At 34.8% G+C, this 23863-nt stretch overlaps 2 protein-coding genes across 2 annotated transcripts in view; one reads left to right on the forward strand and one right to left on the reverse strand.

The window, feature by feature from the left end:
* Nucleotides 1-1280: 1280 nt before the first annotated feature.
* Nucleotides 1281-7201, reverse strand: LOC136849636 (cuticle protein 7-like). The gene is made up of 3 exons (XM_067122943.1): nt 7090-7201; nt 4126-4326; nt 1281-2331 (listed from the first exon to the last, which is right to left on the reverse strand). Exons 1-3 carry the CDS (start codon nt 7102-7104, stop codon nt 2122-2124), a joined length of 426 nt encoding a protein of 141 aa, XP_066979044.1. The 5' UTR covers nt 7105-7201; the 3' UTR covers nt 1281-2121.
* Nucleotides 7202-22221: 15020 nt separating this feature from the next.
* Nucleotides 22222-23863, forward strand: part of LOC136850224 (neurobeachin-like) — a 536778-nt gene continuing 535136 nt past the window's right edge. Inside the window, 1 exon segment of the mRNA XM_067123859.1 lies at nt 22222-22350. The gene's annotated coding sequence lies outside the window, so the exon portion shown is untranslated.

Here is a 23863-nt window from a genome sequence, read left to right on the forward strand (position 1 = left end):
ATATATATATATATATATATATATATATATATATATATATATATATATATATATATATGTGTGTGTGTGTGTGTGTGTATGTGTGTGTATACCGTGTATGTTTGTATATATGTATGTATATATATATATACATATGTAAGTGTGTGTATGCATGTATAGATATAATGTGTTTATGTAATTACGCAAACTTGCAAGTTGAGAATCAATCTAAAGGTTGTACTTACTCGTCTGGTCGTTTATACATGCATTTGTATGTTTACCTGGAAGAATGTAAATGTTTTAACAGTAGTTGTTCCCACTGGATATACCCGTTAGTTTGCCGTATACATTCTTTGTTGCCATCTGCATTTTAACTTGCATTATTTTCCGATTTTTCTTGCTGCATAGCAGCCCAACTTCTTGATTTTTACCTCGATCTAATTTTCACTTTTTATTAGGTACAAACACTTATGGCGAGCTGGTGAGTGTAGCAGTGCTAATCAGTAGCCTTGTTGAATAGAAGGTTTACCCCTCATTGCTCTTGACGTGAAATAATCGCAGTCATTCAACTCGGTTACCCTTTCTCTACCGTACGCGTAATTTACAGTGGGATGTTAACGAGGGTCATAACTCTCCTGTAAATCTTCAGTCCTGATAGTTTGGGAGGCTTGTGACTGCGTACTTGGTCGTAGATATTATTTGTGTTTAATTCCATCATATTTGAAAATAACTGTTTTCCTGTGTTCTGAGTTTTAAGGTAAATCGGACATAGCCTATGCGAGCCATACACAGATATAAAAAAACTTTTCATTTCACATATTAATTTATTTCACGAATTGCCCGAGTTTCTAAATTTTCGTTTACTCGTGGCATGACGTCTAACGTCAAGTATTTTATGGGAGCAACCTATACTAGTATTAGCATTATTACTGGAATCTTTCAAAACATGGTTTTTTGTTGTTTCATGGTATTAGATAAAAACTCATTCCTTTCTTTTGATTAAAGTGGAGACAGTGAACAGGAATAATTATGAAGTACAAGGAGAACTCGAGGAAGTCCGTAAACTGTTGTTGATAGTTATGCCATTACGTATATAGAAAAGACCGATGATGTAAAAGAATTTCCTTAATGGCTGTGAATAGGTTATTTGCTTGCTTAACCGCACATCAAAAAAGGTTTCTCTTAAGCCGGCCTATTAATTTTCTCAACTATATTTGCCGAGAATGAAATTTTATTTTATGAAGGTATTTAAGTGACACTGGTATACTAACCAGGGACGTGGGTAGGAATGAAAGAACGTATTCTGTATGCGAGGATTTATTGAAAAGTTTCAGAAAAAAAAGCAACAACTTCAACGGGAGATCAAGACGTACAAAGTGTTTACCAACAGCTTCCAACAGAAGATTTTTGATACCGACCACAGGTCGTTTCTAGGGACTTTGTGGAGGCTTAGAAGGAATGCATTATTCAGACTTACTTTGATTTGTATTTACGCTTCACTCGGTGGTGAGTTTTGTTTCACTTCTTATTATAGTGAATTTCCTTTTACAGATCAGTGGAGAAAAATTCAAACAGATTGATATCAATAAGTTGATAAGAGTCATGTTAAGGGGTTTGGGAAACAGGTATTCTTGAAACAGGAGTTGGAACTTGAGCCTAGCAGAAGGGTTTACCTACGTAGGTTACATATCTGTAAAATCAAAAGCTGTTGGCAACTGAAATCCCAAACAAATATTATTCAAAGGTAAGTAATTTTGGAACGTTACATAGATGCAGGGATTAAGTATCACGTTTTTGATTAAGCGTTAGATTGAAATAAGTAGTTTTACAACAAAAAGTTGCGGTTGAGATTATCCAATTAAAGTTGAGAAAATCAGTTTGGGATTTCCTTACGAAAAGTGGGCACGTAAAATTAGTCAACATATTTTAAAGCCTAGCGGCTGTAGACTAACTCTAGAAACAAAATCTAAAAACAAGTCACAGAAAACCAGCTCTGACATCATTAAGCGAAGTGAGATGATAATGCGAAACAGACGACCTTTTGACATATACATACATCAATGGGATTTATGCCAAATGGCGGTGATGAGAATGGCAGCGCGGCGCGGAGGGCTGTTGACTAGCTGAACAGTATTCACTCACTTATTGGTAAGGAGGAGGAGCTGGCTTGTAAGGAGCTGGGTGGTAGGGGACGGGGTACACCGGCTTGTAAGGGAGAGGATGGTAAGGGGCGGGTGGTGGGTAAGAGGCGACGCCCTTGTAGCTGACATCGGCGACGAAGCCCTTGTAGTGGTCGGCTGAGTAGTCGACGTTCTGGGTCCTGCCGTCGGGAAGGGCCACTTGGTAAGATCCCTGGAACAAAAGGCGGACGATTCCATTATTTCTAACAATTAGAAGTCTAGGTGGAATAATGCCCTTAAAATGTCTATCAGCAATAAAATATATACACCTATATATATATATATATATATATATAGGTGTGTGTATATATATGTATTATATATGTGTATATATATATATATATATATATATATATATATATATATATATATATATATATATATATATATATATATATATATATATATATATATATACACATATATATATATATATATAATATATATATTATTATATAGAAAGTATATATATGTATTTGATAGATAGATTTAAACAAGCACTGGTTTTATGGAAATATTATATATATATTAAAAATATATATACACACACATATACACACACACACACACACACAACTGACATTGTTATATATATATATATATATATATATATATATATATATATATATATATAAAACATGTGTGTGTGTGTGTGTGTGGTTTTAATGTGTATGTATGTATATACATATATATATATATATATATATATATATATATATATATATATTGTGTGTGTGTGTTTGTATGTAAGTATATACATACGTACTAACGAAACCATGTTTCGGTCACGCAAGACTTTCCATGGGAAAGTATTGCTGCAGTCTTTTAATGTTGAATATCTAAGTACTGCTTGTACAGTACGAGAAATAAACATTATAACAGGTCAGCTTTATGTGGATGAGATGTGAATTCAAATTTTTATACCAAGTCTTGGAAAGCGAGGAGGAATTATTTCTTAACCTGAAACACAAATGGTGCTTTACCGAATGCATATTGAGCTGAAACGTTTTCTTAAATAATTCAATGCTTAGAAGTGGGAGGTTAAAAATATTCCAATTCATTTCTATAATCAATTTGGATGGTGTTCATTAGGTCCTGACTGCCTTTATGAGGTATATGAAAATGGAAAAATTTCCATTCGGTGTCTCGAAACAATGAATTCCGCTTGCAATCCTTCAAGTATGTGATCACATACTGTGTACATTTTGCTGGTAAAGGTTCTACGATCCTTTTTATTTTCATATCAGATTGGTAACCTAATTAGATAGAATATTGGAAAACGACAGTTGCTCCCAGTGTCTGAAAGCGTTCGTACAAGAGACTCAAAATAATGATTTGTAGAACAACCAGAAGTGAATTGCAGTTAGCTTACTGATATCAGCATAGCTATAAGTAATGGAGTATTGTTTCTTTCTAATAATAACGTTATGTTTACATCTAAGGAACTATTTATTGACTCATTTGTAGCTGAAAAGGCGTTTTTAAATTTTGAGGGAGTTCGAGCCTTTATTAAGCATAATTCTTTGTATGCTGAATGTTAAATCTCTCATGTTTTTTGGTCAAGTCGACACTGAAAAATTTTCTTTAGGAGAATTTTATTGGTTTATTGAAACTGAAAAGAAGTGAATGGAGAAAAGGAAACTATATAAAATTCTGGGGGATTAAAAGTGAAACAGAAATGTGTGAAGCACAGAGGGAATTATTTAAAAAAGGAATGAATTCCAGTGAAAAACAAGGGGTTGAGAAAAAGTGTTAATAAAAAAATGACAGCTGAAGAAAAACAAATAAAAAATCGAGATAAGAATGAAGGGAAAATAACGACAGGGTGAAAGGCCAGCAAGAAGAATTAAGAGAAAAAAATAAGAAAGAAAGATAGAGAAGGAAAATTCGGGAGAAACCAAGATCGAAAAAATGATGAAATAAGAGATGACACAGACGGGAGACTGTACGCAAAACATAGTCATACCTTGACAGCATTTCCGTTTGAAGTTTCATCAGCGCTGAAATGCAAGTTCTTGTAATCATCGTCGACGGAGTAGGCATAGCTGTAGGGGCGTGCAGGCTCCTTGTAGTGAGGGGCTGGGGCATAATGTGGAGGGGGTGGGTATTGCGGAGAGGAAAAGGAAGTCCTGCATGCCAGGGCCACGATCACGATTAAGGCGACGCTCTGCAACGACAGAAATGCTGGATATATAAACGTTTAATACATAAGCGTGTTTGTACTTTTAGATACATCTGTCAACTAACTTTCTTTAGAAAAATATGTAGCCATGTTTGTTGCATATTTGGTGTAGATTTGTTTTATTTACACATCGTGTGAAACTGCTGGGCTAGCTTCTCGTCCTCCTTCCTGGTCTCTTCCAGGTATTTTACATTTATTTACTGTATACACCAGAGTTGCCCTTCAAGTCCAACAAAGCATTTCTCTGCATCAAGATTCCTTTTTGCTCATATATGTATGAATACATTACACGTCATATATAATTGAATAATCACATAAATAAAACGTATACAAAAGCACTTCGATGGTAATTATTTACGGCATTTCCATGAACTGTACAGAATCCAGCTAAGTGGAGGGATACTTGTATATACTGTGCAGGGGAACAGATCGTATTGATCATAAATTGCTATACACCGATGGTTTTACCCTGAAATGTCTGTGGATCTTTGGACAATTTCAATAGTTTAGTCTGCAACATAGAAATGGGATATTATTCTGCACGTCATAATGTTATGATTTTATTTTTAAGTTCTATTGATTTTAACTAATAAAGTTATTGCTACTGGTACTGTTCAAGTATACAAACGTAAATATATATATATATATATATATATATATATATATATATATATATATATATATATATATATATATATATATATATGTAAATGTGTGTATGTATATATATAATATATACACACATAATTTGTCTGTGTATACATCTGTATGATCCTATTAACCAAAGATTCGAGCCGTCCCTTTTTATTTTGTGAAATGTTAATTGGATTAATTAATGTATTTTTCGATAACATGTGCTTGCAGGTAAATTAGATTAGGATTTTTCGACATTAAAAGGCGAAAGGATGAGATTTCAATTGAAATTATTGCCTTTTTATTAGACAGTGATTAAAGGATTCAAGATTAATCGGCTTATACACAAAAACTCGCAGACATAAATACATATATGCATACATACATGCATATGGATATATTATATATATGTATATATTATATATATATATATATATATATATATATATATATATATATATATAATTTTATGTCTGTATGTATGTGTATGCATTTGAAAGTTGTTGGAAAAAGATGTGTACACTTGAAGAACATCAGTCTTTTTCTATTTGTTTTATCGTCCTTAGCCCATATTTTATATATATATATATATATATATTTATATATTTTTTTATATATGTGTGTGTGTGTGTGTGTTGTTTATATATATATTTTATATATATAATATATATATATAATGTATATATATATGTGTGCGTGTATATATATATATATATATATATATATATATATATATATATATATATATATATATATATATATTTGTTGTATGGTTTGAACTGCTGAATGCTTTTGTTGTTAATTGCCAAGCGGGTGGTAATCCGCTTGATAAAGCAAAGACCTGGACGATGCACCGGTGGTGAATGTTCACTGGGTAGATTGAAACGGTCGCCATATTAGTTTTAATTTGGCTCCAAATTACATGCATTCTTTTGCAGAGGAAAGACAATGAGAGGTTGCGTTTCATTCCCGCAGTGGCGATATTGTTGGCTTGGGCTTTGTGCGTTTTGGGTAATATTTGATATTTGGATGTATTTACAAATAGTAACACTGGATGGCATTCAGAATTTAGATTTTGATACCCGAGTAATTAATGTTTTCTAGTGACACAGTCCTGTTAGTGATATTAGTAACGTTAAGTACAGTGTAAATGATTTAAAAAAAAAAACCTTACTATTTTCTATTAGTAATACTGTATACGCCCTTCTATATTGTGTAAGGTATGACAGTTGGGATATTCTGTTTGAATGATTCTGTTTCGTGATGTATCATCTATAATACCGTCTTCATATTATTAAGGGTACTGAATGTGCAGTACATTTGTGCCTGCTCATTACTTTGGTTCTACCCAAATTGAAAAATGTTGGTTGAGGGAAATTTTGAGCCATTTCAGTATAAACTTGAGACTTACGCCAGATGATAAGAAAGGACATTACAGTCTGTAGTCACAAAGCAGTAATTATGGCCATAACCTTAATATCCTGAAATAATTTCGTCACATTATAAGTTACTGTAGGTGCTCATCGTAAGTTCTGTATCACGGCTTTATTATTATAGTTGCTACTTGTGCATGGATATCAGTATCATCTCATGTGAAATAATCAGCATGAGATTACATACATTACTTCGTCCATTGAAAGTTCTTGCAATCGCAGTGTATTTTCGTTTGTTTATGAACTGAATATTACCATAGGTTTGTACAAGAACCGGCATGTAGTTTATCTTTCAAAGGAAATAGAGATTGCTGGAATATATTGAACACCACATTTAAAAATTTTAAAAGTACGTAATCCTGATTTATCGTCTTTTGGCAGAAGCCTTAACTGATCCAGTGGATTGTCTGTGACTAAGCTTAAAGGTAACTCTAATGCCTATAAAACGAAATACCGTAGTTGCTTTTCAAATTATATTGTAGTGAAATATTTAGGATGGTTTTCATCTAGTGATGCAGTTTCTTTACCCAAATGGAATTTTTACGATTGAAATATGTGTACAGATTATCTTACTTAAAATCTTTCTAGTATTGTAACTAATTTTGTTATGGGTCAGTTGTCTTTTAATATCCTGTGCCCTCCCGAAAATACAGAGTTACATGAAAGGAAAATCCATATATACCTTAACACCAGCCATCTCGTTGCGACGTAGATGATGTAATTTGGGAGGATAGGAAGGAGTAAATAGTAGTAGTAACCAGAAGTAATGAATCTCCAGGAATGAATGGTTAAGGCATGTGGCTCTCCCCATTTATACTGTCTTCAAAGAACCCCTTCTTCTCTAACCCCCTTCCCGTCCCATCCCTTCCCTTCTTAACTGGCGGGATTATTGCATAGTTTTAATGATTCCCCTTCCAACTGACGTACTCCGCTCCCCCACGCCTCCCCGCTCCTTTCCCTGGGCCTATCATGCGTTTATGGGTTTGTTCAGATTGGTGCTAAGCAGACATTAACCTGATGTTTGTTGAGCCAAATGCAAATCGCTGTTTTTCTTGTACAATTATACACTTAGGAGAATTCGTGTCCAGAAATATGGTTTAAGAGAATTATTTGTCTTAAGAAGGCAGTCCTAGTGTGGTTAGGAACTTCCAGGCTGCTGTATTATACTCCGAGAAATAGCTGGAGATCATAAGAGTCTTCGGTGCATTACTTTTCTGCAGGACTTCATTCTTTACCGTCAGTTGTGGCATAGCTCCCCCGTTGCCTAGAGGACTTGACAGATGGTAGACAAGTACGAGTTAAGATATTTTAATTTAGCTTTGGATAAGAACGACTTTACATTTTCATCTAAACTGTCCACGCTCTATCTACGGTGGCCTTCTCTGATGTCGGAAATCTCAACATACTTTATAAAAATTACAATGGGCACAGATTCGGCAGGCGAGCTTCCGTTGCTTTTGTAAGGACAGTAAGCACCAGGCAGATGTCGCTATAGATTCCAACGAAAGTGGTCTGAATTTTATTCCGTACTCTGATGGAAATTAAATAATTTAGTCATGTAAAATGACGGTATGCACTGAAAAATGCGAGCAGTTTAAATCAAATATTAGTGCTCAGTATTTTAATTGAAATGAATTAAAAATTAATTTCATTGTAATGAAATATGAACCAGTTTTCTCGGACATTATGGTTCATAGTAGGATTAAAAATAAAGTCGAAATATAGGATTACTTTAGCGTTTATTGGAATAACTTTGAACACGGGACAACCATAGACATTGATAACAGACATTTAGTAATCTTTTGATACCTGCAGACAAGATAAACATATGTATACATAATTTTATATGGCTATTTAAATCAAAATGAGACTCCTTGATAGTCTTCATCCTTCGATGTCCAATTATTTATCGAAATGATTGCTTTGTGTGCACGTACATATATATATATATATATATATATATATATATATATATATATATATATATATATATATATATATATATATATATATATATATATATATATATATATATATATATATATATATATATATATATATATATATATATATATATATATATATATATATATATATATATATATACACACCTACTGTATCTATATGCAAATATAAAATTCACCATGCACGGTACGTTTTCCTCCGTAAAGGGGGAGGCTCCAGAAGATGTTACCCATTCGGTGTACAGGAGGTCTCTGGGATTGAGATTACTAAGCCCAGTACCCCTTTTCTCTCAGATTGCTGCCCATCACAGTCAACTAACTATTAGGTAACTAATTTAATGTTTAGATCAACAGGGACACAGTGGAATTTAACGTCCTTCTTCCAAATCCAGTCCTCGGAAGGGAATCGAACCCGTCCTCTTATGCAGGTGATTCGTGCATTGTAACCAATAGACTGTGAGGTATATAACTTAAGTATACCTTAGTTTAACCAGACCGCTGAGCTGATACACAGCTCTCTTAGGGCTGGCCCGAAGGATTAGACTTATTTTACGTGGCTAAGAACCAATTGGTTACCTAGCAACGGGACCTACAGCTTATTGTGGAATCCGAACCGCATTATACAGAGAAATGAATTTCTATCACCAGAAATAAATTCCTCTAATTCTTTATTGGCCGGCCGGAGAATCGAACGCGGGCCCTGCATAGTGCTAGCCGAGAACGGTACCGACCACTCCAACGAGGAACTTGTGAGGTGTATATATATATGTGTGTGTGTGTGTAATGTATATATAATATATATATGTATACGTATATATGTATGTATGTATGTATGTTGAGTTTCCTTAATCGGTCACCTCAAATATTGTTCAGTTTCATCAGACTTGGAAAATAAATCGTAGTTCGTTTAGTGATCACTGTTCATTTTTTCAAGAGAGGTTGAAGGGATCTGTTCCTTTCCTGCTCCTCCTTTTCGTCGTATTCCTGCTCTTCCTCCATCGTCAAAAGAGAGCGAAAGAATATTCTTGATCAGAATTCCTGAGGCCATCAAGAGGGAAGTTTGGCTTTCCCCTGACATGCCTGTGATGAACGTGTAAAGTTAGGAACCAAGTTACCAATGACATAATATTTATCATATGGAGGAGGAAGGCGTCTCTCTCTCTCTCTCTCTCTCTCTCTCTCTCTCTCTCTCTCTCTCTCTCTCTCTCTCTCTCTCTCTCTCCCCCATAAATGTGAAAATAGTTTTTATGCCATGACTATAGTTCAGTTTTCGATGAATGCATTGCTCATGTATATGTTAAAAACATATATACCATATATATATATATATATATATATATATATATATATATATATATATATATATATATATATATATATATATATACAGTATTTATATATGTATATATGTATGTATATTATATATATACATATATATATGTGTGTGTGTGTGTAGATTTTGTATACCTTTTTTATTTATTGCAAGTAATAACAAAACTGGGCTGGTTTCTGGTATAAGGTCAAGAATTTTGTTCGAATACGCTTCCGCAAAATGTCCTGTGTTGTTCTGGAATGAAGATATCGTAAATAGGATTGCTCATTATCTTCAGAAAAAAATTTCAGAATGAAAATGGTATGTTAATTAAACAGAAAACATTGTGTTGTTCATTTACTTAGGTAGGGTAAAATCTTTCGTTGGTATTTTCATGTACTTGTTATGGTGGCCGCGGCATATCTGCTTGAGACGAATATGAAATATACTTTTTTGAAATGTGTGTCATGTCGCAAGTTGCTGCGCTCTGCCTTTGGGTTAATACCCGACCAGTTTTTCCTGTCCCATTATATTTTCTTCCTTCCACAGAAAGCACTAATTGGTATATCATATAAAAAGAATATTGGTATATCATATAAAAATTGGTATACCATGTAAAAAGAAATTCCATTACCAAAGCTCAGTGCTTATCGGTGGTCTGATTACTTATTTATTTTTAGAAATTAATACTTTGGTAATACCTGACGGAATATATGCGGAATATATATGACTTGACATGTCGCTCGAATATTTTACAAAAAATTAATTCCGTGTTCGGAGGTGAGATGCAAATTTAAGCCATATGGTTATGATGTTAAAAGCTTTCTTATATGTGGAACGCAAAGATTCACTAGAAATTAGTTTTTTAAATACCTCGGCAATACTTATATTTTCAATAAAAATTTCAATATGGAGAGAACATTTTCTTGATGCAGCGTGTTAATTGGCTAATGGCTCTAAAATACCAGCTAAGTAATTATATCGGTATTATTCTGTGTAACAATGATCTTCCATTGGAGTTACATGCTATCGTAACTCAAGTAACAACTATAAAAGTTGACTGATGCAAGTAGATTTTTCTTCAAAGGCACAAACGTATTTACTGACGTAGAAGTAGTACCGTTACAGAAATGTCTCGAATGGGACTGAAAAAAAAAAAAACTCTTTGTATCTTTGGAGATTTTCCGTGGAATGATAGTAACGTACAAGCATGAAATCCTTGATATAATACAATCAATTGAGGACAGGTGGTGTTTTGAATGATGTTAGATTTTGTAGCACTTTCTTCCTTCAACCCAGAAACTTTCTTGATACTTTTTCAAACTGCTGTCACTCTGGCAGTTCTGACATTTTCGTCGTTATTCATCTCATTCTGTTATTATTATTATTATTATTATTATTATTATTATTATTATTATTATTATTATTATTATTATTACTAAAACGAAAGATTTTTGTCAAGTCTCATCCTTTCTTTTTTTTTCAATTTTGCTCAGCTTTGGTGCCTGAAAATTTCATTTGGATCCAGGTTTTCAGCGCAATATTCATACTGTTATTGGTGTATGCACCAGATTATGTCTCTCTCTCTCTCTCTCTCTCTCTCTCTCTCTCTCTCTCTCTCTCTCTCTCTGACATGTACTCTTAATTACTCCAGATTAAAATTTCTCCTTTAATCTGAAACCGTTTACGTTTAGCAATTTCGCTTATTACTACCCATTCCCTTTGTTTTGCACGTCTGGCATTCAGAGAACATATACCGCGCGTCATTTCCAGTGACGACTCTTTCCTACATTTTAATTTTCTCTTCAAGCCACAACTCCTGTACGGGAATAGAACAAGTTTTATGGTGTTTGCGGAGTACTTAAAACCCATGTTTGTCGTTCTCTTTAGTATGGTGTCAAGTGTCTGAATTTACGATACGTCGTCGTCACGAGTAATAAAATATCTAGTTGTTTTTGGACTTTCACGCCAGGTGCTCGTTACTCATTGTGGCATTGGAGGGAGAGCCGGTGATTGTTTTTAATGTGCATTTTTCAAAAACCACTTGTCATAAGATGCTATGGGGCTTGTGCAGACACAGGCAGTTTTACACGTATATCACGTGATTAGAAGTACGTAATTCATATTGACTAACAACTACAGATAGGTTGTTCTGCCTAAAGCGTTAGCGCAAGAAACAGCTGTGCTTGAAACTCTTCTTTGCTCACTGTGCCTGCTACTTCAGCTTTTATTGTCAAAAAGATATAGGTACCCTTTTCCTTCTGTCGCATTTAAGGATACTGTGACCTGGTGGAAAACTCAAACACTGAAGAGAAGTTGATATTTTTATATTTCTTTAGTAAGAAGGCTAATATGGTTTCTATAGGTTTGATGTGAACCGATAATTTTCCCCGGTTACTTCGGCAAGAAGAGCATTGAAGTTGGTGTGTAATCTCGTTTTGGTACAATGTATAATTTTTTCTTTTTTATAGCATTTGTTTTAACTTTTTACGATTTAAAAAAATATTAATGGAAGCTTGGAAAAACGTTGATGAGCAAACACGTCACTTTTTTGAAGTACAAATACGAGTATATCATATGGAAACATATATAAAGGGGAACAGAAACTAGTGAAATTACAGCGTGGCTCGAATAGATCATCCAAATTTAAAATGGAGCTAAATAAGCAAAAGGTGGACTTGAGAACGTTGTCTGCTAAGAAGATACAACTGGGGATTGACTAGTCATAACAAACTCAGAGATAAGTCGAAGTACGTAGACGATGCAGCATTAAAAGTGCTTTTGATAATGCATGAGAACTTCAACATACAACAGCTTCTCTCCCTTACTTACTAACATCCACACATAAGACTGAAAATTATTGTATACATAAATAAATGAAACAGTACATGTAGTCCAGACCACTTTCGCACGCAGCCAAATTTTGGCTGCAATCTCTCTCTCTCTCTCTCTCTCTCTCTCTCTCTCTCTCTCTCTCTCTCTCTCTCTCTCTCTCTCTCTCTCATTAAACTGAACTCTTAAACTCAGATTTTGTTTCTATTTTCTCTTTGTACGGGCATCGATATATTTGAATACTACATGCTTTGGTGGCCATTTACGACTGATTACTTTGATGTTAGGAAACGTTACCTACAAAGAGTATTACAATAAAAGGTTTGTGAATGCGAGAAGGGAATCTATGTAATAAATAAGAATTCCTTGAACAGAGACTAAAATACTCTTAATGATCTGAAAGAGCCAGATCTTCGCTGTAGTGTAGATAGCACAAATAGTTTATTAAAACATGTCCACTTAAAGCATAAAAGAAAATAGTACAAGAATCCAAAGTAACTTCTCAAGGACAACACAGTCTGAGGCTGCGATAAATTTTCCTTAGGCGCACGATCTGGTCTTTGGAACCTAACCAATCAGTAAAAAGTAGATTCGGTCTCAGTTTCCAACCTGTTATCAGACGTACTCGATTCTTTTTCGTAATGAACCATAAAATTTGCTGTATTCGAATTTTAAAATGCAATAGTGACTTCCCGATGACAGATGGCAATAGTATGAATTTTCTTTTTCATTTAGCAGACAACAAAATTACTATCTAAAATTGAAACTAACATAATAACAAGTTTTGACAATGAGTATAAATTTCTTGAGGTTCAACTATCCGAATAACGCAAAAATGCCTATGTATATTGGTGCTTACCCTTTAAAATGTTATATTTCTTAGTTCTTAGTTTTTAAACTACGTTACGTTTTTGATAGTATCTTTATTGCTATTTTAGTAGTATGGAGCTCCATTGCTCTCCATCATCTACGCACACACATATATACAATATATAAATATATATACTGTATATATATATATATATATATATATATATATATATATATATATATATATATATATATATATATATATATATTTTTTTTTTTTTTTTTTTTTTTTTTTTTTTTTTAACGTGCTTTTATTATATGGGGTAAGCACGATGCCTTCTTTGAAGGACTTTGATTTGCTTTGGGTAGACCTGTGGTCTCGATCGGCTGCCCTGCCTGACATCGCTTAGACCCCGGTACGTATGTTTCATGTATCATACCAGACCCAACGCCCTTTCTCCCCAGCAGCGAGAAGTTATTGCGCGGGTATGGCGAGAGTTCGTAATATATATATATGAATGTATGTATGTATAGAATCAGCTGGTCACTTTTTACCAGATACGTATTTAATTGTAATTACTATAATGCCCTCTTAACGTCTCAATTTCTTCACACTTTGGAAACGCTTGTCACCACTAAGCCTAAATCCAAATGCTGAAAAAAGTGAAGAAATTCTGTCGCCTGGGCGAGATTCGAACTTGTATCTGGGGTGTTAGAACGAGGTTACATTTATCCACTAGGCCATGAAGAAAGGTCTGAGTCCAATCCTGCTCATGCATACGTAATATTATATTTGTCGAATCCAGATACATTTGACTAGAACTGGAATAGACCCATCCTTCACCATCATAGCCAAGTGTTTAACCGTTTATTCCGTATGAAGAAGAGATAATGATGAAGGCGAGATGGAAGGGGATAGGACACGTCCTTCACAACCCTCGGGAGATTAAATACGTGATAGTGTCAGCTGGGTTCCTGTGGCCACTAGAAGAATTGGTAAACCCAGACTATGTATGAGAGCTGTGAGAAGGGAGGCTGGATGTGAGTAGAGATTCGAGGAAGATAAAGCACAGGAAAGTCATGAGTAGCGGAATTTCACAGAGTTTTGAAATTAACGTTTAAAGATATTTCATTACTGAGGTTGTCTGTTGTCTTAGGCAGATCTTTACATAAATTTGCATATGGGCATATATAGCTATCCGGTAAACAAAAAGTGTTATTAGGATTTATATATAATTTTCAGCACAAAGACCAATAAACAGTTAAGCACGATGTTGAGGGTGGGTCTGCTTCATGTGTGGTAAAATGTATATAAATTCAGATGTATTTGCGTATGGGAAGAAATAGACTTAAATCTTTGTTGCCGAGTGATTGCGTGTTCATTTGGGTTCAAGTCTCGTATTGGTGGGTGGACCCAAAATGTGAGGAAAACCGTGAGGTTAGGAGGTCGTTGTTGATTTATATTGTACTGTATATTCATCGTAGGGTGAATGCACTAATACACGTGATGATTAAATACGCCATACAGATACCTATGTGCATTAGCATATATATGTCGATATTTCTAATGTTTAAAGCCTATGTCATATATATATATATATATATATATATATATATATATATATATATATATATATATATATATATATATATATATATATATATAAACACCAACATATATACGTGTGATATAAATACATCAGAAAAAATATCAACTTATATATGTGGGGATGCGCATAGGTATCTATATGGCATATTTGCTTATCGCAAGTGTTAGCCCATTCACCTTGCGATGAATTCGCGTATTAGATTATTGTTCTTTGTAGGCCAGTTAGCCATCCTTTCAGTATTTCAACGGAAGGCGTAATTAAATCATAGAAAAATAAGCTCTCGCTGCGACGTCCACTTCTTCAGCGATGCTTGGCTGACTGACTGATAAACCGGCTCTGGCGACGACAGGCGGAACTAGTTCCTGATGCAATTGATTGCTAAAGATGAGCCAGATGCAGATTTGTTGCAGTGCTGGAAATTTGCGCGTTCTCTTGCTGTTATTGTTGTCCTCTCTCTCTCTCTCTCTCTCTCTCTCTCTCTCTCTCTCTCTCTCTCTCTCTCTCTCTCTCTCTCTCTCTCTCTCTCTATTTGTAAAGCTACTTTAGCCATGCGGTCGTGATGAAAGTGGTGCTGGTTTAGTGAACTAATCCCACGATTGCAATTTTACATGATTATATATTTCGAGCTTTCGTCTTTCGTCTTCTCCGCCTCGTTCTTACACAGCACTATATATATATATATATATATATATATATATATATATATATATATATATATATATATATATAATAGAGGCTATATATATATATATATATATATATATATATATATATATATATATATAGACACACATATATATGTGTGACACACATATATATTTATATATATATATTATATATAAATGTATATATAATATATATATGTGTATGTGCGTAATTATAAATGTAGATGTATATATTTGTGTGTGTGTGAATGTTTATGAATGTATTTGAGAGAGAGAGAGAGAGAGAGAGAGAGAGAGAGAGAGAGAGAGAGAGAGAGAAGTCCTGCGTAGTATATTTGTATATTTAGTAAAAGTGTATGCAAATGGATGCCTTTCAGCTAGTTGACTCCATAACCAAATACCTGTTATATTTTTTGTCAATCCCATCTGCTGGTCAAGCCACTGGTATCATATGTTGGCCTAAGTTTTACGGGAATATGTTATTAGTGTTTCATTTCTTTCTCAGTCTCTCACTCTGTCATTCTCACTTTTGAATATACATCGATTTTTAAATCGCCATGAGGAATACACTCCATTTGTTTTTGTTTTTTTTGTATATATCTGTATGCAAGGACGCGGTATTTTTAATATTAGACATAAAAGGCATTTCATCTTTTTGATTCCAAGATTATATATAATGCTTTTGAACGCGCAGATGCCCGGAAAGTTAGGATTTCTGGTTTGATATTAACTCCCTGTAAAATTATTTTTCTCCCCAGTAAAAGCATAAATGAAATATGTATTGCTCTCTTTAAAGTGAATTTTTGTTTATAAAGTTTGTTAAAACTTTCGGTATTTTAATGGTGAGTTCTGGATACCTTAAATTTTTTTCTATTTTAACCAGTTTTTGTCGAACATAGACATTCATGAATGCAAATTCAAGTTCAGTTTATTCCCTGCTGGTCGGTGCCATTCATTTTAATCAGCTGAGATGCCTGTGGCTGGATTTCACTTATACCGCAGATAGAGAAGAGATTTAGATTCTAAAGAATTGCCTGAGAGAAAATGAATTGGGATTTAACAGTTCCTGAGATAGAGATAGAGAGAAAGACGGGAGTGCGGGGGAGGGGGCGGGCGTCGGGTAGGGATTGTGGTCCTAGGAGAACCGAAATAGTGTGGGTGTGTGTGCGCGGGTAAATGGGAGCGTAATCTGATATATGATGACCATAATATTGCATCGGTAACATGCGTGGTTTGGTCAGTTTAGTGGTTGGCCACTAATGTTTACGATTATTGCGATTTTTTAATATATAGACAACTAAAGTTGCGTTCCTATTGTTGTGTGATTCATTGTGGTATGTATGGTTCTTTAAGATACATTCGTGAACACTTCTTGATTCTTGCAACCAGGCCGCGTACTCATTTCGGCTTCTCTCGAGATCTTTGCGTGAAATGAATTATTCACCAAGAGCTGTATGTGAAATTGGAATTCTGTTCGTCTTGGTTGTGCGTTAGAAAAATGGTGTATGCAAGTGTGCATGCTGACACGTAATGCTGAAGCCAGCCCTGAGACTACGCTATTATTACTATTGTTGTTATCACTATTATTCGAAAGCACTCATGTATTCGAGCTTTTATTCCACCACTCCTCTTGTAGATCAAGCAAGGCGAAAAGACAGTTGTCTTCCCAGTGTGTAAGTAAGACCAGGTGAGACAAAGGACGAAAAATAAAATAAATTCAGATAAACACAGACAACGAGTCATTACCAGAAATGGTGTGTGTATACAGCGTGAAGCTGTAAATGAAATTTGTCGCTGGCCATGGAAGACCAACTTGATTACTGCTGTATTCGAAGGTAAGAAGTTTGGAACGTCAGGATAGTGAAGCGATATTCATTTTAAGATCCTTTGTTTGAGATGATCCAATTTATGCAGAGTAGACGCTTTCATCAAAGGGTTAGTTTCTGCTATTGTTTTAACCAGTTTCCGGAATTATTGCTAGTTATTAGATTTTTACCGTATGGGCGAGTCTTATTAGATTTTTACCGTATGGGCGAGTCTTATTAGATTTTTACCGTATGGGCGAGTCTTATTACAGTTAACGGTAGTCTGGTTAATAATAATAATAATAATATGGAGCTGTCAAGATATACTTTTGGTCACGTTTACTTATTTTGTAAGTTTTCAGTGGACTGATTATAGCACTGTCTTTCATTTAAAAAAAAAAAAAAGACAAGTGGTATCATGTGTATGGTGCAAAACAAAGGGGAGTCCAACTTAATTTAATGAAGTCATATTTTAAAGGCAAGTTGCCTGCCCAAAAACAAACATTGTCCACAATGAGTGTCCGTTATGCAAAGATGTGTAGTATGGAATGTATAGTGTTATCCATATTAAAGGCATGTTAGCGAGATATGATACCTCAAGATTTAAAGTTTTTCGTATCTAGCGTCAATATTTTAAGCTGACTTTCTGTATGTTTCGAGAGTAACTTTCCTTGCTGAACATAAGGCATGAATCTTTACGAAGGTGTTGATTGATCATAGAATTCAGATTTTTTCGTGGGTGTCTTTTTCGGGACCTTTCTTTTTTCAGCCCTTTCATTTCGAAGTCGAGGCCCATTTTGGCTTCCTTTGAGCGGGCAGCTTGCTTTCTTAACATGATAAATTAGGCAGATCCGATCCGCAAGAAAGTTTTGAATGAAACTGAACTGAGAGGAGGACATTTTTAAGTGAAAGTTTTTGGGAGCAGGAGAGAAAGAAAGTCGTCCCTAAGGAAATCCCTTTCAGATACGATTCTTCTTCTCCTCATTTTTAGCCGAGAAAGATTAAAATTTTTGATAAAAAGTCGAACCAAAGTTTATTCTGAAGACGTCGTATTTCAAATTCTGGGATGGAGAGACGAATGTCTTAGTACGGAACTGAAAGTGGAGATCGAATGGCTTCAATTTGAGGAAATATTTTGTGATCTAAATGTTGCGAAGTTTTATTTGGATCTTTTTATTTTTACTCTCTTGTCACGAATATTCTTTGTGACTACTTCGTTTCGTTTTATATGCGGTTATTACGTTCTTGGATTGCAATTACTTTTTAATCTAAGAGAATGGCTTCGATATTCGATATTGCATTCTTAAAACTGTTTAATATATGATTTTTTTTTAGATTGACTGCATTCGTTCATGTGCGATTTAATATTTTATTCTGCATCCGATTTTGAGTACAGAATTTCATGTATTTTCTTAAAATTCCATTGTATTTTTGCAGTACGAATATTTCATGACAAGACATTTCACAATATAATGACAGTACCGTGCCCTTCGGTTCGTACTTAAGTGTGACAAGAAGCATTCAACTCCTGTTGTATTACTCAACTCTGCTCCCATTTTGCCCCAGGCAAGTAAACGCTGACGCCTTAAAATCATCCACCTCCCTGCTGTTCATTTTACACACCTGACGACCCCTTAATCACTTTTAACTTACTTTCAATTTTTGCTTTTTACTTGGGCCCAGCAGTGAAAGTGTCCATTACCTTATGCCATAGAGAGACATTTGTTGGAGGGAAGTTTTGTCACCATCTGAATTACTTGGTTTTTTTATGTATGTTTTAATTACAATTGTCTTAGTCAACAGTAAGTTGTTCCTTTATGGGCTTTTGTTTTGTTGACCTGAACTGTAGAATATAAATGTATAGTTAAAATGGTCTGTGGAAATAGTCTTATGCTTTAAACATAAGACTAAGGATATATATATATATATATATATATATATATATATATGTGTGTGTGTGTGTAAGAATTTTATATAATTTATATATATATATATATATATATATAGAGAGAGAGAGAGAGAGAGAGAGAGAGAGAGAGAGAGAGAGAGAGCGAGCGTGCGTGCGCGTGTGTTTTATCACCATTAAGCGTTATCCAATAACAAAGGGGTGTCTCCGGAGAGAAAACAAGTCAGTGGTCATTGGCGCACGCATGCGTTTAATTGCTGAATCGTGGATAGATCCTGTGTGTAGAAATTTCTACAACATTATAGTCTTCGTACACCTGTGCAAAATGCTCATCAAGAGCTCATCGGAGCTCCCCTAGACACGCTGTTATTGACCTCCGTCTTTCAAGGATTTTTTGCTTTGTAGGTATGAAGTCCCTTCAGTTCCAGTTCTCTTTCACCTCATCTTTTCATCACTTCGTAGGTCTCTATCTCCTGCTTCTTCCTTATTTCTTAATTGTCTATATTCTAGTGCAAACATAAATACTGTCAAAAGTGACGGTAATATCGAAAACGGTCGAGTTGGCCAATACCAATCATAGGGCTTTGCATACAGACTATCCCAAAGCCAAGACCTAGGTACCTTCATTTTGTGTACATATAAAAGGACCAGGTGCGAGTGGCTGACCCCGGGTTGGACAACGGCAAGTCTAGATGTAGAGTTAAATTCCGTACTCTATTGACGTTACACTCAAATGAAAATATATGGAAATACAATTTGCGTTTTATAAAGTAGGATACGCGGACACGTACGCGATTACAGTTGTTGACAGTAACGTCAATATTAGAAATACTAGCGTAGCAAACGAGGTAGCAAAAACACATTCCCTAAGCCCTTCTTTCAGTTACTGCTATCGTGGGGACGCTTACTATAGTGTGTGGTCTCTTGTCTCAACCGTGCAAGAGATACATCTACTTCATTTGTCGGTCTATATGAATTTCTTTGTATCACCTTCAGAATGACTCCCCGTTTCCGATTTTCTCATATTTCAGTGAGGAGGTCTTCTTATTCAAAAAAGGTTTAGGCCCCAATTTGCAAATCACACAGAGTTATGACAACGCGTTTGCCCATGTAAACACCGTAATGTAAAGTTACAGTCACAGACCATACTAAAGGAAGGACTTTCGTCAGACAGCAACACATTTGGTGGCAGTATGGCTGCGATGTCGGCGTTCATTCTCCGTTATCATTTAGACTTTTGTATTGGCGCAGACCATTCAGGAAATGGGGAGATGGTACATTTGTCTAAACGCCATTGTTTTATGTATCTCATATGTCAAAGTGGTTGGAAATGAAGAATTCCCATTCTGAATCCGAACATCTGATTTCATGGGGGATGTACAGAACGTCAGTTCCACATTAGTGGTTCAGTATCTTGATGACTCTGGAGGATTATGTGGAGGATTAAAAGGCTTTCTGTGACGGATGGTTTGATGTGGGATTAGCTGCATTAAAGCGGAACTTCTGTATTTTGTTTCAAGGGATTTAATTTCCCTTTTGCTGTTTGATGCTTTTATCTCGAAGGTAAAAATGCCCATTGTATTGAGAGAAGCGTACATTTTCAGGTATGTTTACTCTTTGGTCGGCAAGGTTTCTATTTGAACGCTACTCTTATGAGCCCAGATATGCAGTTACGGGTTCTTGTTACTATTATTTGGATACTGCTGTGGTGATGATGATTATGGATGGAAGGGTTTTGTCAAACGAATGCTCTTGTGCCACGAGATATAGGCCTACAGTGGACATGTTTCATGGCTCGTTCTTAAATTGCAGGTTTTTGGTGGATAAACTTGTAGAATGCAACAAACAAATGTGGCTTGCATTCAAATGCGATAAATTCACACGAAAAAATAATAAAACACTCTTCTTGTAAACTTTGCAGAGATGAAAATGTAATTTTTTCATAATGTTTTATTAGAAATATACAGTATAAGTGTTTCAGGGGTTGTTTTAACATTGAAAGATACATATTTATCAGTAAGTGTCTTTTAGAATTTTGAAGATAATTGCACATAAACGTAAGGTAATTTAGTGTCAACAAATGATATCGGTCAGTTTTCCAGTCATTACTTTCAAAGCAGATCCTTATATTTAGCTGTTACTTTATTGCAAAAGTGTGCTTAACCTTACATAATGCAGCATCAGTGTAAAAATAAAGCTTTTCGATTTCCATCCAGGACTTTACAGTGAATAGATTTTAAAGGTGATGTGCGTGGATCCCAGTAGTTACGAAAGAAGATTAAGGACGGCCGTGCACTAATAAAAAATTGAAATTACTTTTGGGATTATGGATTGACGCTCCTTGGATTACAGACATGTGTCGCGTGTGTGTTCCCCTTACTCCATTTACCTGGTCCGCTGGTATAGTGGTTAGTGTCGTGGACGCCACTCAGATGTCGCGGGTTCGCGTCATGATCAGTTACTGCTGCGGTGGGAGGTTGAAACCAACATCCTTTGGAAGCTTGAATTTCAAGTTAATGGCCCCTTTGGTGTGCTTGTTCCATGTGAATAGGTTTCATCTACTGAAATAATAATAATAATAATAATAATAATAATAATAATAATAATAATAATAATAATAATGATACCTGGCTACATGATATTCATTGCCCTTAATTAATACAAGTAAATCAATGAACTAGCCTCGTATTTCTGTATACCATTGAAATATGAGGACAATTTGTCCTGTATTTGTTCTGTTTACCCTTTAGGCGATGCTTCTGTATTTAGAACCTTTTTATATGTGAGGTTAATATTTTGTATTATTTTTTGTCATGATACTTGAGTTTTGTGTCTTTCATTGATCTCTTGTATTGAATTCTGTTGATCTTATTGTGCAGAAGTGATTTGACCATTGCTTCTCCTTTTTCCAGCTTCAAGACAAGCAAAGGCGTGGGTTACTCGGCGCACTTCGTCGGGAACTGCCTAGTTCTGACCTCTCTCAAGATCAAAGGCAAAGGATATCAACACTGCATCAAGTATGAATTTCAACCAAGAAAGGTAAGAAAAATTGTACATTATATGTAAATATATATATATATATATATATATATATATATATATATATATATATATATATATATATATATATATATATATAATATTTTTTTTATAGAGGTTCGGCCTGGTAAGGGCGAGCGCGTGTGATTAAATTGGCCATATGACTTTCAGGAATTAATCATACAGAGAAAAGTCGGAAGGAAAAGTAGCAGTTTTCTATATCATTTTTCATACGGGTTCGGTTGAACAGAGCATGGGGAGAATTATGTGTAAGTTTATATTTCTAAATCGGCCCGTTAAAAGTGATTTTGTTCTTCAAATGTTCTCTATAATATATATCTGTCTATGTATTTGCTTGTATATATGTATTATATACATGCACACACACACTTACCTCATAGCCAATTATCACTTCTTTTAGCTCTTGAAAAGCAAAGTATTTAGAGAAATTATCAAATTTGATTCTGCTTTGACGATTAGCACATACATGAAACTCTTGATTAGTCTAATGATAAAAAGCATAATAGTTTTAAACTAATATACGGTGATTCAAAGGATCAAGAGTCAACCAATCGCACAAGGAAATCGGTAATTCACAAAGAACCAGAGGGTCGATCCGTTAAGATAATATTAGAATCCTTTGTGGAAGATAAATGACGTTATCCAATCTTGACAGCTGAGTGGATACTGCCAGTCTCCCAAATATCGACGCAACAAGACACGCGGCATTTGTACTTGTCACATATAATTCTTTATGATTCACAAAGGCTTATAATATTATTTTAACGGATCGACCCTACGGATCTTTATGATTTATTGAATTCTTTATGTGATTGGTTGACTCTTGATCCTTTGATTCACGGTATATTATACTTTTTACCATTAGACTAATTAAGAGTTTCACGCCTCTGTTAATTGTCGAAGCCGAATCATATTTGCTCATTTCTTTACTCATTTTGCTTTTCATGAACTAAAAAGACGTGATAATTGGTGATGAGGCAAGTATTGTCAAATAAAGGAAAAATGAGAATGGATGAATGATTTGTCCAATTTAGGGGCCGTTCACTGGAAAATGATTAAATAAATTCTTAAAATAACTGCTTATTATAAAAATTCGCGAAAATGATTCGTTCAGTAACTTTCTCTCTTTCTCTCTCATCACCAAAATCAACATTACGAACGTCATTTTTTGCCTTTCAGTCGTAATTCATTCGTGTCACAGCAGAAAAAAAAAAAGAAAAACGGAACATAGCGTCGTCGTAGGAGGTAAAAGTTGAATGAAATGCAGAATATGTGGAGTCCGTGTCACTCTGACTTTGATCACGGAGGAGGAGGAGGGGGAGGGGGAGGAGCAAGAGAAAAGTATAAAGAATTGGCAGCGAATGAAATCTTGAAATGAAAGAAAGAAGAAGGAACAATAATTATGACCGAATGACTCGGAGAAAATCGTGCGATTCGGCGGCATTTCTTGTGTCATTTCGGTTGCGTAAGTCTCGGGTCACGATTCCATCGG

Source organism: Macrobrachium rosenbergii, chromosome 21 (genome assembly GCF_040412425.1).
Source record: "Macrobrachium rosenbergii isolate ZJJX-2024 chromosome 21, ASM4041242v1, whole genome shotgun sequence".
Classification (NCBI taxonomy): domain Eukaryota; kingdom Metazoa; phylum Arthropoda; class Malacostraca; order Decapoda; family Palaemonidae; genus Macrobrachium; species Macrobrachium rosenbergii.